The sequence below is a fragment of the Lucilia sericata genome, unplaced genomic scaffold (assembly GCF_015586225.1).
Source record: "Lucilia sericata isolate MDLA Ls3-8-SP2 unplaced genomic scaffold, ASM1558622v1 Contig000100F_arrow, whole genome shotgun sequence".
Taxonomy (NCBI): Eukaryota; Metazoa; Arthropoda; class Insecta; order Diptera; family Calliphoridae; genus Lucilia; species Lucilia sericata.
The window spans coordinates 580,710-600,000 of NW_023994132.1; the positions used below are offsets into that span (position 1 = coordinate 580,710).

Here is a 19,291-nt window from a genome sequence, read left to right on the forward strand (position 1 = left end):
GAATGAAAAACAAATATAGACAAAATCAAATGGCAACCAAAAAAAAAATTTATAGATAGAATATTAAATAGACTGGCTATAATATAACAAAAACAACAATAATAATGATAACAACAACTATAAGATGAAAAGCAACAAAAAAGGTGTAAAGTATCTTATGAATACTAACAAGGTTATTAAAGAAAGATAAAATGTTATAAATCTGCTCAATGTGAATGGAAAACATGGTCAAGCAGTAAGAAGAAGGAAAATATTCAAAGTGCAAAATAGCTCTAAATAATTTCAATACTTTTTTAAGGTGCTGTTTGAAAATGGAGTTTAAAAATTAAAGTTTTGTGTTTATATTCTTTAAATTAATTGTTATTTTTTGGAAAATATTTTGGTTTTTTTATTCAACTTTTTGGGAATTCTCAAAAATTATTTTTGTTATTTAAATTTCTTCTAAAAACTACTTTGTTTGCTTTAAACAACTATTTAACAAAATAGTTTTAATAAATTAAATTTCAATCAAATTCTACTTTAATAAACAAAAACTTCTTACATATTTTTCTTCTTTACCCAAAAAAAAAAGTTTTGACACATTTTATTGTTCTCTAGTGATTTGATATAAAAAATCTTTTAAATTAATACCAAATATATCACTTTCTTTAAGAAAAACAAAACCTCCCATTAAAAATCCATAAACCCGTGGAAAAAAATTACTGTAAAAGACAATAAGGAAAAAAGGTCTTCTCCTGAAAACATCTTAAACATGATACATATTCAAAAAAGCAAACTCCTGGTTGGCACACTTCTAACCTTTTTTGGTAAATGCCACAACAGGAAGGGTTGTATTTAAACTCTATTAAAAACTATAAATGTTCGATGTCAATTGTTTTGTTGTAATGTGTCTCTATTATACAAAAAAAAAAAACTATACAAACTCCAAATCAAATTGATTCATTTCGGTTAGAAATCAAGGCAGCAGATGTTTTATGTTTTTTCTCATTTCATATATTAAGTAGTGGTGGAGTTGTTTAGTAGTACTGGTGCGTGGACGAGGACAACAAATCGTAAATTTATCACACGTCAACGGCTATAGTTTGTTATAAAATCGAAATGTTTTAAAATATTGTCTAGTTTTAAAACAATTTATGCATTTAGAAATTTTTGTAAAGAAAGAGAAATGAAAGGATTCGTGGTTTTTAGGGGAAATAGAATTTGTAATTGAGAAAATCTCTAACAGCTGGTGTTGAAACCTTATAATTGGAAGAAATTTTTTTTGTAAACTAAAGGAATTTATATTGAATATAAATTAACTAAAACTTGATTATATAAAATCTATTCAAAAGTTGGAGATCTTGTAGGATCTGAGGAACTTTTTACAACTTTTAATCGCATCTCGAATAATGTAAAGCTTTCACCAATATCTTGAAAAACAAACTCTGAATGATCATGTTTATACTTAACAAGTAAGAAATTATAGTCGGCCATTTAATACCCTACACAATTTATAAAAATAAAATGTGATTAAGTTTTCATAATAAGGCATTTAAGTGGTATTGTACCTTGCCACAAATATACTTAAGCCATTTATTGTTGAATAAAATTGTGGACATTTAAGTCATATTTTGAAGGGGACTTTGTATATGAAACCCTATAATTATAAAATTCATGAGGGTCATCAAGGTTAGTATAGCCTTATCGAGATACGAGTATATTAAACATAATTATGAACTTAAAAGATCTATTCGGCGGGTTCTGTTGTATGGGGGCTAGGTGACATCATGGACCGATGTTAACCATTTTCAATAGGCTTCGTCTCTGGTACACTAGAAGATCATGTATCAAATTTCATTGAATTATATTCAAAATTGATTACAAGGTTTACATGGACCGAGGACAGTCGGTTGGTATACTTTAACGTGGGTATATCACCAATATTATAGTACGTTACAAACATCAGCTCAAACCCAATATACCTTCCCCATATATCAAAGGGTCTCTTTGTAGATCAGAGATGTCGTCGAGACGTCCAAATAATTTAGCGATAAATCGGTCATCACTTTAATGAGCCAAAGTAAACTACAGAGAAGTCACTTATAGTAATTTTGTACTATACCAACAATTCGATTTAAATTTCATAAGAATCACAAATATATATTGATATCTAAACTAAGACCTAAAGAATACTACAAGTTCTGTTATGTCCCTAGTCGCAGAATATATGTACATACCACTCACTCTAGTATTACAATTCTAATAAAATATTTATGTACTTACCATTTGATTGCATGGGTGATGGAGATCGGGATAAACGGCTGATATCTAAAAATAGAAAAAAATTAAACAAAAAATTATTAGAAAAATATACAAACAAAGAAACATCTCAGCAATAAAAGACATAATACCATTTTGAGCATTTCAAACTTTTTTCTGTAATTCTATTTTCCAAAAATGATTCATTTCATGTTTGAATGTTTTTTTTAAATAAAGTTTCTTCGAGTATCTTTATTACCATTATTTTAAACAACATGCAAACAAGTTATTAAAATATTCATTTCTTCATATTATTGCTTACCCATTTACCCCCAGAATCTGACCATATGCATTTTTGAAACATAAAATTCTATACTTTGTTTTTGGGTTATAAAATTTTCAACAGCACTCAAAATGTGAGAGACAAACATATGGAGTAAAAATTTTCAACAGGAAAATAAATAAAATACATAGTATTGACCACCTGGTCATCCTTGAATGAACAAAAACAACAGAGAGAAGCACTCCACACATTCAAACTCCAACAAAATGCTGGTGGTAGCAGATTGGTACGTGCTTCATAGTAATTTGAATTTTTTCCAATTTATTTTTTGGTTATCAAACGTATAAATAGTTTGGGGTAACAGGGTATGAGCAAGGATTCTTTGGGATTTTGTTGTCTACATTTTTATAGAGTCTAGTGTTAATTTATGAGCTCAAGCCGCACAGCCACAATACAACAGCACTTATAATTTTTATGTTTATGCATTTTGTGTTGCAGTCATAAAAACTACATATTCAAAGTTTCAAGGATATTAAGGATAATGCGGCAGACATTGTTTAAAAGTTAAATGGAAATTAGTCATTCTATAGTTAAAAGTTTGCTTTTTTAAAGCTGAATTAAGGTTTAACCTAAGAAATAATAAAATAGACAACAAAGTTTCTAGCAAAAAAAATAAAACAGGATATTTTATTTACTTTCCCTAAGAAAAACTGCGTGTTTTAGATATAATTACAATTTTGTTTTGTTCTTGTTATTCTCAACATATTAAACGAAACAAAACAACAAAAGGGAAAAAATAAAAAGCATGCTCTTACTCAAATGATACATTTAAATACAAAAAACGTACAAAATTTTCTTTATCCAAATATATTTATTTTGTAGCAAATTAAGAGCTTAAAGGGAAATTTAAGATTTTTCCTTACAACTGCCAAAAGATATACATACGACACAGAGAGAGAGGGTGGTGGTTTGGCCAATTATTAATCATGTTACAGTTCGTTGTTGCTTAACCAGACTCCCCCTGGTTTTATTTATTGTTTGGAAAAACTAAATTTTTTTTCGAAATTCTAAAACGCAAAAATTTGCCTTTCTTTATTCACAAATTTTAAAGTAATCTGATCTGAATGGATATACACATACATACGAAATATAACATTAACATTATAGTGGTATAAGAGAAATCAAAACTATTAATTGTTTATTGTTGCATTTTATATGGAAAGGTCATTTAACTAATATCTATAAATTTTCAAATGGCTACAACAACAACAACAAAAGTTTAAAATATTTTAACAAAAAAGAACAGCATGTGTGATTATTTTGAAAATATGACCCTTTCTATATTTTATACATAACTAAATGTGTTCTTCACAGAAATATATTTGTATGGGGTGTACCCTGCAGCTCTTGATACCAGTAACTAGTTAGCAAATGTTTGGTAAAAAACTACATTGGTATGTATCAACTTATTAGCGGGAGCTTCTTTAACATCAGAAACTGTTAACTGTAGAAAATACTAGTGAATTCTATTGTAATTTTAAATTTATCATTTTGTTCAAATTTGAAATGGATTATAATGAAGTACAATTATTGTCTTCTTTTATTATGTTGTTGTTGTTGAGAATCAACACTTCGTTATATAAGTGTCTTAAGGAGTGAACCTACCTTTAAATTAGAAACTAGCTAAAAACTTGATCATACGATTAATTGCGAAATAGAAAAGGTCCACAATTGTTACTCCTTTAGAATTACAGGGCATTTACTATCGTCTGTATGTAGGTGTTAATGCGCGTTTTAAAAGTGTGTCTAACCCGTGCTGTGCTGCCATTTATAGTTTGGGGGTAGTTTTAGTTACTTAATTTGACATTCTATTCCATAATTTAGGTTTTTAAATAATTTTTTGGAAGATTTTTGAAAAATAAATTTTCTCTACAATTTGAAGTGTTACAAATTAAAGTACGCCGACGGCAATTGGTTAATAATTTATATAAGTAATTTTCTAAAATTAAAATAAATCTAGCAGATGGATAAAGTTTGAAGATGCACTCGTTAGTTTAATAGGAGTAAGTATAATGACTAAGATACGAAAAAATACAACAGATCAGGAAGAATACACCTAGATCATTATTGGACCTTAATGTGCGTCCCTTCACCAGAATCGAATGGCGCGAATCGAACACACGACTTTCCCACTAGACTAGAAATAACACCTGTTTAGTTGGTTGCTCCCATTACGTAATGGCAGATCAAAACTAGGAATTAGTTTTATAAGCAGCTTACCTTTTTCAGAGCGCTCTATGTTTACAGATCTTTTCTGATTCTTTAACGACAACTATTCTAAGAGAAAGAGATATTTTCTAAACTAAGTTTTTGAAACATACAGTTTGAGAAGCTTGAAGCAGTTCGGGATATTTACAATTATCCCAGTCTTAAATTTTAAAGAATGTAGATTATTGAATAGGTTCGGCCAGCATTTTCTCAAGTTTGAAACAATTTTGAAAAATTCGACAAGCTTAAATATAAAAATTTTAGCAATTCTGAAACAAATAAAACAAACCAACACGTCATTGAAATTTTTTATAATCAAAATTATTTCATCATCCATTATTTCAAGTAATTCAAAATTTAATCAAATGACCTACATTACAATTTTAGATTTCGATTAATTGATAAACAAAAATATATTTATAAAAATAAATAAAACAATGTAAAAAAACAATTATTACCATATCTTTAAAAGGTTATTAACAAATAAAATCATTTACTTTACATTTAAAGAAAACGAAAAAACACTCAAGATATAAAAAAAGTAAAAAAAAAAAACTATAAAAGTTAAAAACTAAAATAAAAATTGTGTTAAACAATCAAACAAATTAATCAATAATTCTTATCAATGAAATAAATAAAAACAAAAAACAACCATTAACTTAAAAAAACTTAACATATGACAAGTGGAAAGATGTGATTTCAATAATTTTAAATATTTTGACATGTGTTTAAGTTTGCATACTCATTTTATTAATTTTCAATTCTTAAGAAATTTCTTATCAATTTATTGGCCAAATAAAATATTTCCTTTCATATTGTTGGCCAGTTGGGGCTTTTTTTCTTTTACTCATAATTTAAATTTTCTTATAATTCTTGAAATCCCAAAAAATTCCGCTAAACAGCCCATCCAACCAAATAATTTGCTATATAAAGTAAATACTTTAATAATTTATAAACGAAATCTTATCATTTGGTGAAAAAAATAATATTTAATAAATTTGATTTTTATCAAAAATTCGGTTGAAAATTTGTTGCTAGAAAGGGGGTGTGTTATGGCGCAATCAATTTTTTTAACTAATAAGATTTAATTTTAAAAAGAAATTATGACACATTTCCTTGTAGTGTAAATTGGGTGATATTTTTATATTAAAGTTGTTTTTACGTTTTGGTCAAGTGGACTTTAAAACTTAAGTACACATATGTATGTGAATATTTATTCTTTAATTCTATAGATTATTAATAATTTAATTGCAAATTTATTAGTCATTAGTTAATTTAAAAAGTTTTATTTGAAATTTATTTCAAAAATTATGAAATTTTGTAATAATTATTGAAAAGGCAAAAATATACCTATAGAACTTATATTTAAACAAATGTTCTGATACGTACCGAAATGTATTTTCGGTACGATAGCTTATTCGATCACGTATACGGTAATTCGGCCATTGTTTACAAGTGAAAACAAGCCACATACAATTCATGTGCCCTGTAAGCGACAGAATAAGCACTAAAATTAATATACCAAAGCTAGAGCGCTAAGCTCTCTTTCTATTTAACTTGTAAGCAGGTCTTTTGTGCAATTTATGCATTTAATTATAACTGTAATTTTTTGCGCTAACATTTTAAATTTGATTCCATTACTCTACTGCTTCCCAGAAGCGGTTTCCTGTGTGAAATTAATACAAAAGTCAGAATTCTTTTGTTAAAATACTTTTTCAAAAACCAACCGCATAACCCAATCATTAAGAATTTATGCTTATGTTATTAACAAATAATTAGGGTTTCTTGACAAATAGGGTTACCCTTGAAAAACCTCAAGTATGTTATTTTATAACAACAATAACAAATTCGCCATAAGGAAGTTTGTAAACAATTAATTTGTCTTAGTAGCATATTGTAAACCTTAAAAGGGTGTTAAATAGGGTGGCCTGTTTAAGAAAGGAATAGGGTTTCTTACTTAACAATAAAAGTATTGTAAGACAAGCCTTTGCTAACAGCTTAACACTTATAAAGAGGGTGTGTTTAGCTTGAAGAACCCTAAATAGGGGTTCTAAACGAGTTAGTTACTTAAGACAGTAATAAGTGTCAAAATATTGCTTTGAGGTTTAAATTCGACATTATTAATTACATGACCACTTGAAAGGGATGACCAAAAATAGGGTTTCTGAAGTAGTAAGGGGTTATTTAGGCATTGTCATTTGTAAAAGTTAATTACCAAAAAATCACATACAAATTTAACAAGAAATTAGTTGGTAATAGGTATTTTCTTAATAAAATTTTAAGAATTAGGTAGGAGTTTGATAAAAAAAATTTTCAGATTTAAGGTGATTCCCTTTTTACACTTTTTTTTAATATCTTATCATCTTTTAGATAACAAAGTTTTAATGTGATTGAGCAATAAGTAACAAATAATTACAAGTGTTTAAATAGAATTTAATATTTTAAAATTCTAGGAAATTTATATAAAATTTAGATTAAGGGAATTACAGAAAATAAGCATATTATTCAAATTATTTATTAAATGGATAGAATGGAATAGTTCCCAAATGTTCAAGTGTCATTCGATTTGAAATTCTAAAGAATTTTGATATTTATAATAATTTTTTATAGATTTATGAGAATCTGGGAATATAAAGGAATCCCTACAAGCCATTTTTGAATTTGAAAATATTTTAAGTTATTGAAAACATGTTATAAACTTTAGAGGAACTGATTTTCAAAAAAACCTCCTTGAAATTTGGAGAGTTTAAAGATCATTCATATACCTATTCAGAATATTTTAAAGCATAGATCAAATATGACTTTGATATCAAAATTGTATATTTTTGCTAAGCTATGTGAATGTCAGGTAAACCTATTAGTGGCATCTTAAAGTCAGTTCAAAGCATTTTCATATGAGGTCAAACAGTTGCACAGTTTTACACAATTTCTATGCTAATGCACATTTTATTAAAATCACATAAATTTGTTGTTTATTTTCTACTTACATCGATTATGCATAATGTGATGATGATGATGGTGGTGATGATGATGGGCTGAGGTTGGTGTCTTTAATAAATCACGTTGTAGTGAATTATTATCCTCCGGTGTTGTATGCCAACGCAACTCTGACATAACCATTTTTCACTTTAAACTTATATTGCAATAACAAAAATCTTTGTTTTTTTTTATTTAACACCAATTTGAATAATAAAATTGTTTGTAACAAATAATTAAATCCGTTAACACTTAAAGAAATATTTAAGCACTTGTTATTTTTGATAAATATTGTATGTTATTTTAAACGTTCTTGTAATATTTTTTTAAAAAATTAGCTTTTTAAACTTTTTTCTATTAAAATTTCATTACATTATTATTATGTTTTTACATATTTTATATGTGTAACATTTATAACATGTTTGTATCTAAGTATCTGTAGTTATGTGTTTTGTGATGTGTTCACTGTAACGTTTCTTTTGAAACTAATTTTCCTTACAAAGACAAAGTGTTACAATACCTTTGTGTTTAATAAGATTTCTTTCTGTTCTCTTTTTTATTTTTATTTACTGCTTACAAAATTCTTGCAATTTTAAATTATATTTATTTTATTTTGTTTCACATTACAAAAAGGAACACAATTTTCTTTTAATTTAAGGGTTTATTTTAGAATTTCTTTCAACACAAAAAAAATTGCAGATTTTTTTTGGCAGATTTTCCCTTATTTTTCTATGAATTTTTTTTTTCTCAAGGGGTGATTTTGCGTTTTCTTGCTGCATGTAACAAACACACAAACACGTCCAATTTGAATTTCTCTAAAAGAAAATTTGGAAAATATGCTCTTGATTTTCTTTTTAATTTTTTTTTTTTGTTTGTTTTGTCTACAGAGAGAGTGTTTTTATTTTAAGCCAAAATATAAGCTAAATACGCGTTGAGTTTCTTTGTTTTGAATTTATTTTGCCGTTATAGGTTTATCTTGTTGCACGTTATATTTCAAACTAACTTGGCACACACATATCAAGTTTAAAAATAAAAAAAAGCATTTGCAAAACCACAATAATAACAACAACAACAGCAGCAGCAACAGCAACAATATGAAGAAAATTGCTCTCATTTTTTTCTTCTATATATAACACACTCAACTCAACTTATTTAAAGCTTCTTTGCATTCATTTTAATACTTTATGTGTGTGTGTGTTTGTTGCTAGAATTTTTACCGTTTTATCTTTTATTTCAAAAAGAAAAGCTGCCATCTCAAATATGGACTCGCCATATAAGTAACAGACCTTCTTCTGCTTTTACTATTTAGTAGTTTTGTTCTTTTTTATAATAATATTAAACAACATTTATTTTGCTAAATAACCACTTTTTAAACTCTTTATGAAAAATTTCTTATTGGATTGTATTCACAGAAAGAGGGGAATAATATTAATACCTTCCACATTTAGTTTATTCTCTTAAAAAAAGGAGAATTTGCTTTACACTCTCCAAGTTAACTGCATAAATTAGTTAAGTTTAAGTTAAGTTAGTTTTTTTCATAAAAAGTACTTTTAAAAAAATTTTAAATTTTTAAAGTTAAGAATTTTTTTAAATTTTTGGAAGCTTTTTGCCTATTTGCATCATAATTTCTTTAATTTTTTACAAAAATAAAAGAATAATTTATAAATATTGAAAAAATTTTAAAAATAAGAATTGCAAAGTACATAGGCATATCCATCTAATACCGGTATTTTCAGGCCGAAGTCTAAACAAATATTCATTCTGATGCAAACATTAGTCAAGTTGTTTATTAGAAATTCTAAGTCCTTCTTCCAAATAGGTAAATGTTATCTGAAACATATAATTTTTAAAAGTTTACACGAATTTCAAAGCTGTTCCAAATTATGACAGATATCTAATACCGGTATTTTCTGGCCGAAATCTAAACAAATATTCATTATGATGCAAACATTAGTCAAGTTGTTTATTAGAAATTCTAAGTCCTTCTTCCAAATAGGTAAATGTTATCTGAAACATATAATTTTTAAAAGTTTACACGAATTTCAAAGCTGTTCCAAATTATGACAGATATCTAATACCGGTATTTTCTGGCCGAAATCTAAACAAATATTCATTATGATGCAAACATTAGTCAAGTTGTTTATTAGAAATTCTAAGTCCTTCTTCCAAATAGGTAAATGTTATCTGAAACATATAATTTTTAAAAGTTTACACGAATTTCAAAGCTGTTCCAAATTATGACAGAAATCCCATTCTTAAATTATTAAAATTAACTTTCTGAAAACCCCAGATATTTCTGAATAACTTAGTTCAAAAAAATTTTAATCCAATGCTTAAATCAGACTTTTGAGCATGGGATTTGGATTGAGCAGCGCTGAAGTCGACAGATTTAACTTTCAGATGATGTAACAGATAAATAATTTAATCTTCGCGCAGTTATAGCGTTTCAAATATGTTCACATCGGATCAAATTTCATGACACTATATCTTGATGTAATGGATACATTTAGAGACCTGATACGGATTCATCACTGGTCAATTATAAATGTATACATTGGTATCTGGTTTTCGACTTTTTCAATGCGGAGAAGACAGTGAACAACACTTTGTCATTGCCTGGTTTTCGTCGAAGTTATTTCAAATATCTTGTAAGAGATGTTATTCCAAATATTTAAAAAATTATTAAAGAATTACGTCCAGGAATCAGAGTTTCTGAAAATCGTATATAGTGCTTTAAACCTCCATAAAGCACTATATACATATATATATATATATATATATATATATATATATATATATATATATATATATATATATATATATATATATATATATATATATATATATATATATATATATAGATTAGATGTATTTCTTAGCATTTGATGTATGAGATATACCTACGTAAGCTTTATTGAGTCAGAAAATAACTCGCTTAAAAATAGCAGTAGACTAAAGAAATTAAATCTTCTAATTTTCATTTATTTTTGCCAATTAAAAAATTGGAAAAAAATATTTGTTCTAAGATATTAATCACTTTCAGACTCTATTAATGTCAAAATTCTGAATAGCACCCCGATACTTATGTATATTAATGCTTATATTAATTTGAATTTTATTTTTATTGACCGATTGAACTGTTTAAAAATACCTTTATTTTCATTAAAAATAGGATATCCTGATTCTTGTATTAATGAATACATTTCTACTAACAGTTTATATAACTATAAATTTCTTTGAATATAATTTCTTTAGCCGATGTTTAAATATTCCGTTAAAAAGGATGAAAATTAAATATATGGGTCTATCTCTTTATGAGTACAAACGATGGAGATTTGATTTATATTTGTTACCATTAATAGTATATCAGATTCTTAGACTTATGATGCAAAAATATTATACTGTTCCCTTTTAGTTTAAAAGTTTTAGAATAAAGTAAGATCCGAGCAATCAGAAGCAAATTCGCTTTTCGACATACAGCGGGGTTTAGGCCGGTAATTCAGAAACAAAATTTTATTGTAAATTTTTCAAATTCATATTTTAAAATATCTCTAAAATTACATCAAAACTTTTGAATCGGATAATTAGTATAGTTGTAGTTTGAGATTTCGACGTTTAGGAAAGTCTAGGAGTTTCAATTTGATTTTTATAAATTTGTATGAATTTTAATTAATAACAATCAAATCAATTAAAATTCTTTTATAATTTAATTATGTTAAACAATCAATATTTTTTCCATAATAAATCCCTTTCATAAAACCCATGTACATACTTCCGAAAAGTACCCCAAAGGATTAATCTTCTATAAACCAAATTGCACATAAAATCTCATTCAAATTCCCATTATGCTGCTTATCAAATACTCCTTAAAAACAGCTACAAAACAAACTCTAAATTCCCCTCTTTTATCACAAACACAAACATTAGCAGAGCTGTTTAGCAGCAATACTCACTCTCTTCATTCTCCTTCAAGCAAGCTGCTATTGGTTTGTTTTGTTTTTGCTTTTCTGCTTAACAGCTTTAAACTCTCTGCATACTCTTTCTCCTCTGCTATTAAAAACTCTGTTGTAAACAACTTGGCATCGGTGTGTGCGTGTGTGTGTTTGTTTTTATATTTTATTTGATTTTATTTTTTTATACTCGTGCTCATACAAATTTTTTATTTATTTTAAAACACATTGTTGTAGTTGTTGTTTTTGTCATGACCGTTATGAGTTGTTAAAAATAATATGTCTGCAGAAGAGTATGTGTATGTTTGTGTGGGTATATGCATAAGCGCCTCTTTGAATGGAAATAAAATTTTTGAATGTTTGTAACGGCGTGTGTGTTTTGCTTGGGAGGGAGTGGCTTAAAATTTAAATTTTTTACCGTTTTTTTCTTTTTGTAGTTGTTGTGTGGCTGTTTCGTCTTAGCTTTTTTTCAATAAGCTTATTTTTTTAAAGCCTTATGATGTGGGGGGATTTTAAGTTTATAATGTTTGTTGTTGTTGCTGCTGTTATTTATGCATGTTTGAGAGTTTGTGTGTTTGTTTATCGACTTTTTTCCTGCCACTGTCATATTTAAAATATGATTTTTTATGAGTTTATTATTTGCCTGCTTCTTAGTTGTTTCTTCTTTTTTTCTGTGTTCTTTAGCATGTGCATATTCTGACGTTATGATTGGATCATTTTTGTAGGTTAAAAGTGGGTTTCTTTCTTTTTTTACTTGTTGGCTTTGTGGGAGAAGGGAGCTCTAGCACTTTTGAATTTTAGAATTTGTTTAGAATTTTTTATATTCAATATTTATTTCCCCATTCTTTGCTTCGTTTTACTGTGGAGGTTCTATTTTATGCGCAAGGTAGTTTTATTTTATGTTTTATTTTTTTTATTTCTACATGATGTAGGAAAATTTTATTCTAAATTTTTTTTTCATTCCTTTTGAATTTGTTTTAAATGTTTGGTTGGGGGTAAGTAGGGGGAGGTGTGGGTGTTTAGATAATGGTGGGGTAGATTTTTTTATATATGTACATAAGTAGTATGTACCTACTACATACATAAATTTTATATAAAATGTAATATTTAATGCAAAATATGTAGGTGTGTATGAGGCCAAATTCTTACTAACATGATTTATTTGTTTGAAAAATTGAAAAATAAGTCTTTTGTCAAACAAAACTTTTTAATAGAAAACAAGTTAGAAAATAGTGTTATTTATGCTGACCATATGATACCCTACATTTTCGTGAAAAATAAGGGCTCGAGTGTAAAAAACGGATTTTGTTGTGAACAAAAATATTTACGTAGAATTTGAAATCCTGAATTTCATCTCTATACCATTGCTATGTAATCAATTACACTGTGAGTGTGCAAAAATAATGAAAAAAAGACGAGACATGTACACAGAGGGAAAAAGAATTATACACGCCTGGTACCAAATTGACACCAAACTGTTTACCATCCGTTGTCAATACCATCCGTTGACAACACTATGTAATGTTGACAACATTGCACCAATTCGTTGTCGAAATCTTAATTTTATACACATCTGTTGTCTAAATGTTAACAAACGTGGTAAGCTCAATATTGACAAACAATCCGTTGCCAATAGTGAGCTTACCACGTTTGTTAACATTTAGACATCGGATGTGTATAAAATTTAGATTTCGACAACGAATTGTTGCAATATGTATATACTTTGACAACGGCTATTATTGAAAAATTATAAACTCTTTGGTGTCAGTTTGGTACCAGGCGTGTATATTTCCTTTTCCCTCTGTGTACATAATTTTATGTTAAGTCCTAGAATCTAGTGGCATATTCCGTTTTGAGAGATCAGTTCAATATAAGGAGATATTGCACTTTGAAGATTGTATTATCTCTGATGATGTTTTTGATATCTTAATGGAAATACTCCGAAAACCTTTAGAACTCTTCTGAAGGACTGAGCTTCAATGAATCCGAATCCATATTAAGAATTTCTTATCTTTTGAAAAAAATCCTGTTAAGTATAGTTTAAGAGACGGCATAACAGCACCATGACACCTTCATTTAAAAAATTTGTTATGTCATCTGAAAGTCCAAAGTATAAATGTAGTAAAATTAAAAAAAACCGTAATTCGGTACAGATGTTGGCCAATGTGGTTTAAAACGTAAAACTCTCGAAGGCAGAGCAAAAAGGTCGGCCTCACGATAGTCTTCCTCCAGCCAGAGCTGAATTACAAATGTGTTGCCAGTGTTATTCTCAAAATTAGATCTATAATTCGATATCGGATGGACATATGAACATGGCTTAATCAACTCATAGTAATAAACCTCTCCTCATTATAATGTAAAGAAAAGAAAAGAAATTAATTTCCTATTTTAATATATAATAATAATATTTTTCAAAATATCACCAATCTATTTCTATATTGCTTAAAATTTGTTCTAATCATAATTTTCTTTCAGTGTTATTTTAAAATAATGTTTGTAATAAAATAATACACATACTATTAATAATTACCTGCTGCTACTTTGTTAAATTTTTAAAATATGTAAGTGACTATCTAAAAATTCAAGATAATTTTTACGACTTTTTGACGTCTTTTTTCACCAAATGAAAAAATTAAAAGATTTTTTATGATATTCCAGGAAAAAACTAACCATTCATATAATAAATACAGACAAGGTACCTCTCTACACAAAAAGAATTACAAGAGAAATTAAACAACAAAAAAAATAATTTCTGATTTAAATACCATAAAAGGAGTCATAAATAAATTTACTATTTTTCCGAAAGGAAGTGATTTTTTTAATTATAATTTAAAAAAATATGAGTGATTAAATGCCTAAAAATCTACATATGCCCAGGGTAACAGCAAACCAACCCACAAATGTTAATTAAAAGAAAATATTTTAAAAAACGCAATATGTTTTTTCTTTTTCTTTAACAAATGTCTTTAAGAAATTCAAATTTTTTTTGGCGCGCAATTTCTAAATAAATTACGTTTCTAACCTACTTAAACAATAAAAAAACTTTGTCATCATTTTTCCATATGCAAAACCATCAATAAGACTCTCCCCTTATTTAACGTCCTTAAACAATTGATTTTTTTATATTTTACCTAAAAAACACGCTATATATTTTTTACAGGGACTGAATTAGATATTTTCTACAAATTATATGAATTCTCTTTATAAAATTTTACTATTAAACACCCCTTAAAAAATTAATGATTATTTTCATAGATTTTATCTCAAAATTGATAAGCAAAAACAGCAACAACAATGATGATGTTTAAATTGTGTGTATGACAAAATTTGCGTGTAGAATTTCTATCTTTAGGATACAAACGACAATTTATGTACATATCTCCTTGTTAGTAAGAAGACTCTTTATGTTGAGTTCAGGTAATTTTATTTAAAGATTCTTTAAGTTTAAGAAGAAAAGCAAGAAATTATGGAATAAATTTCTTAAGTTTTTAGCGTTAAAAATTGCCACAATTTAAAAAGATGCGAGATAGTTTTTTTAAGAATTCTACGCATTTTTTGTAATTATTGCCTGAGGGTTGTTTTTTTAGAAAGATGTTTGCATTTTATAGCGTTTTTTACATAAAAATGTAATAGGTATGAATAGTTTTCTATAGTGGTTGTTTTTTTTTTTTGTAAGATTTTGATTTATTTTTTTGTTTTGTTAGATTTTTTTTTAATTTTCTTGGCATTTTTGCTAGTTTTTTAAGGAAAATTTTCTGAATTTTTTGTAACGGACTTTCTCACAGTTATTTATGTAGATTGGAGGATTTGTATGATAGAATAACAAAAGCCAAATAAATGCAGAAATTTAAGAAATTATTAACATCTACATAGTTTTATATGTGACAATTAAAAGACGTTACCATTTTTGTTTAAAAATATTATACATTTGATAAAATATAGCTAATACACATAGATGAATTTTGAATTTTCTTATAAATGTAAGAAAATTAATTGTCCAGTTGTACTTAAAGAATGATTAAATGCATAATAAGTAAAACTCAATGATTACACTCTCAAGGACGAGGTAATCACTAAGTTGAGTCAATATAGACGAGTTCCCTGCGGACCCCCAATTTCAACGATATCAAGAGTGATGCCGAAGCATCACATTGCTCCAAACAACATACTTAAATAAGTACATTTCTCAATCGAAATATACACATATGTATGTATGTTTCTGAATCTTGATTGAAGTCGAGGTGATATCATAACGGAATAGGAATTATCATATAGTTAACTGCACCCAATAATTACCCTGACAGAAAGAGGTAACCCTCAACCACAATCACGAAACATTCTCGAATTAACGAGGCATATTTATTCAATACAATACCAATGAAATTTAACCGAAATTTCACTAAGTTACATATGGGCAATTCCATACGATTGTATGTGACATTCGCACGCCTTCAGATTGGTATAGATTTTGTAAAATTAGGAGTACTTGGAAAACAATTTTTCATTCTGTTCCATTTAAAGAATACTACATTTGCAAAAGGAATCATCCCATTCGGAACCTTGTTTTCCAAAATATGGATTAAAATATGGCGATATCATACATGAAAATCTGCGAATTCTGTAGGTGTATCTTTTTTGTTTTAATTTCTTACACTTAGGACATATTTTTCATTAGTAATCCATAATTTTTAAATAAAAAAAGAAATTAATAAAATTTTATAATGCACATATTTAAATATCGTACGTGACACATCGTATGTAACAGATTTTTCTCCTGATTTTTTTTTATGTTATAAAATATATACATATTTTGGAAATATATACATACACACACTTCAACAAATCAAAAGGAGTAGGAAAGTGCAGTCGGACATGGCCGACCTATATACATGTTTAAGCAATTTATAGCTAAAAATAAAAAACTGGAGTTATATGGCGACTAGGGTCAAATATGGACCGATCCTCATAAAATTCTAGGGTGTGATTTTAATTCATATAAACTAGTGATTAGAGGTGAGTTACGGAAGTTTAAGTGTTTTTCTGAAATTAAACTTTGAATGGAACTAGGGTCAAATGAGGTCCAATCGTTATGAAAATCGGCATTTAGGCTTATAAACATTTTAGATCTGCCGATTTTTGAAGGGATAGTATTATAATTAACAGAATTATGAGCTAAAAAGTGACATTTTCGGTACCGTTTGTATGGCGGCGAGGTGTAAAAATAGACCGATTTCATAAATTTTCAACAGTCTTCGTCTTTGGTGCTACAAAAGATCATATACCAAATTTTGTTGAATTATCTTCAAAAATGCAGAAGTTTAAGGGTTTTATTTTTTCAGTGGTGGTTTACCATTTCATGGAATTGCCCATATGTATGTATATCATCAGATCAGATCTTCTCGTATAAATATCATCTATGGATTGACAGACAACTGCCAAGTATTAACATTTGACATTGGAACCTCCTTTAGTTGATGATTATTAAAAATGGATGGGAAGAACACCCAATTGGTTCAGTGAATTCCTCAACATTAGTCGTGTAGGCAAAAGTAAAGATTTTGATACCTACAAAACTTGTTTATATTTCATCGCTAGACTTGTATTTTAAAGCCAATGTCTAAACGGGATCTTATATGGGGTCTTATTAGGGTAAAAAATATCGGCTCATGTTTTGCAATCATATTTATGACTGTTTAAATTGGACAATATCGGTCAGGAAATCGGACAATATCAGTTAGGAATGCTTATGAATAGAGAACTTTATCCGCCTTTCAACAGACTGACAGACTTAGCTACATATATCGAATTAGCTACATATATCGAATTAGAATTCAATTCTGAAAAAAAAAACATTTAAAATTTCTTTTGAGAAAAGGAAATAATATATAATATGATCCAATTAAATTTAAAATTATTTTTTAGTTAAATGCTTTTTGAACGTCGTTAAATCCTTCAATAATATATTTTTATTTCAATATTAAAAACTCCGTGCCTCGATTAAAATTCAATTTAAATATGCTTCTTTTTTCTACTACATATCAGTTAAAACTGTTCCTTAAAACTAGTTAGCAAAGCAAAAACTTTCATTACCATGTAAGGTATTTTAAATCATTATTTTAACATGGTGATGTCATTGGAGGTAATTACTTACCACAATCACTTAAAAGTAATTAGAAAAATTAGTCAATGTAAATCGTAAGAAAAACGATACAGCTTCTTCACGCAGAAGCTGACTAATAAATTGGAAATTATTAATAAGATGTTATTAAAGTACTTCTATGTAATCAGAACGATATGTAGTGGTCATTGAAAAGTATGTTAATAGGTAAGTGCTTACAATTGCAAGTCATTACCAAGTTTTTGCTGGGAATATCTTAAAATATAAAAATCTGTAGATCTTTAAAGTAACAATATTGTTAAGAAAGTGTAAATAAACAATCGGACTTAGTTCTAATTATATTCGTTTAAATTTCAATTAAAGTATCAAACTTAGAAAAAATTCCCAGAATTTATAGGGAAATCAAACAATTTCGCGCTTTATTTTTTTTTAAAGAATTCAGTTACATTTATTACTTTTTCTGGGAAGAAATGTTTAACAACATTATTCAGTATTAAACAAAAAAGGTCAATCATAAAATCTACGTTTATAGTGACTTTTTAAGAATATTGCACGCATTTGTAAAAACTACAAAACTCAGCATCTTTATTTTTTCAGTTCAAACTACACGAATTTCCTTTAAATTACAGACAGTAGAAGAAGAAAAAACGAGACTCATAAAAACGCACCTTATGTCAATAAGGTTGTAAAGTTGGGTTGTAAGTAAAACGTTTTAGGATATAATGTTCGTCTGTCCATTCAACTCCTTTTAAAACATTTGGTTGGTTTTTTGTCGGCTTATACACATGTTAATTAGCCAAAGAGTGTTTATTATCCAGCTTCTATCTACTGTTCACTCTCTCTCGCACTCTAGTAACTACTGTCTAACACTTAAGCAGGGAAGCAACAAAAAAAAAAAAAAAAGAAATGAATGGTTTACATATCAAAGTCATGTACTTTATGAGTAAAAGTGTTTAGTATGTACTACAACTTACTACCTTTGCTTTTCTAAATATTAAAATCAATTTTTTAGCTCTCACGTTCACACAGAGTTGTTAAATTCTAGTTTTGTTGTTATTTTTTGTTTCCTTTATCTAGTTGATTTTGACTTTATTTCTTAAGGAATCATGAAATCTTGTGCTTCAACTACATACGTTTCAGTTTTATGATTATTATACATTTTTTTTCCTGCCTAGTGTTGTCTCTTGTGTTTTTTTTATTGTTTTTTTACATACAAACACCTTCCGAGTGTGTCGAAAGTAAGTAGTAGTGTTTTTTATGCCTCTGATCTTTAAACGTCCTTGCGGCCACTTTGTTTTAGTTGTAATAATCATAAAACAAACCATTTCCAGAAATTATATACAAAAATATAGAAAAAAACTAAACAAAATTATTTAAGTCAATGTTGTTAGTTACGCGCACCATAAAAAAATTTAACAGTTCTTAGTTAGTTATTTTTTGGTTGCCTTTTTTCCTAAA

General features: G+C 27.5%; 1 protein-coding gene across 3 annotated transcripts in view; it reads right to left on the bottom strand.

Moving 5' to 3' along the window:
• The window catches only part of LOC119600015 (protein nubbin), a 91,737-nt gene that overhangs the window by 6,405 nt on the left and 66,041 nt on the right, over positions 1–19,291 (bottom strand). For 2 of the 3 annotated variants that reach the window (XM_037950012.1, XM_037950013.1), the window contains exon 4: positions 2,263–2,307. In XM_037950012.1, the coding sequence (XP_037805940.1) occupies positions 2,263–2,307 (45 nt within the window). Of the gene's footprint in view, positions 1–2,262; positions 2,308–7,776; positions 8,750–19,291 lie in introns of those variants that run through there. The other variant, XM_037950014.1, reaches the window with a different exon arrangement.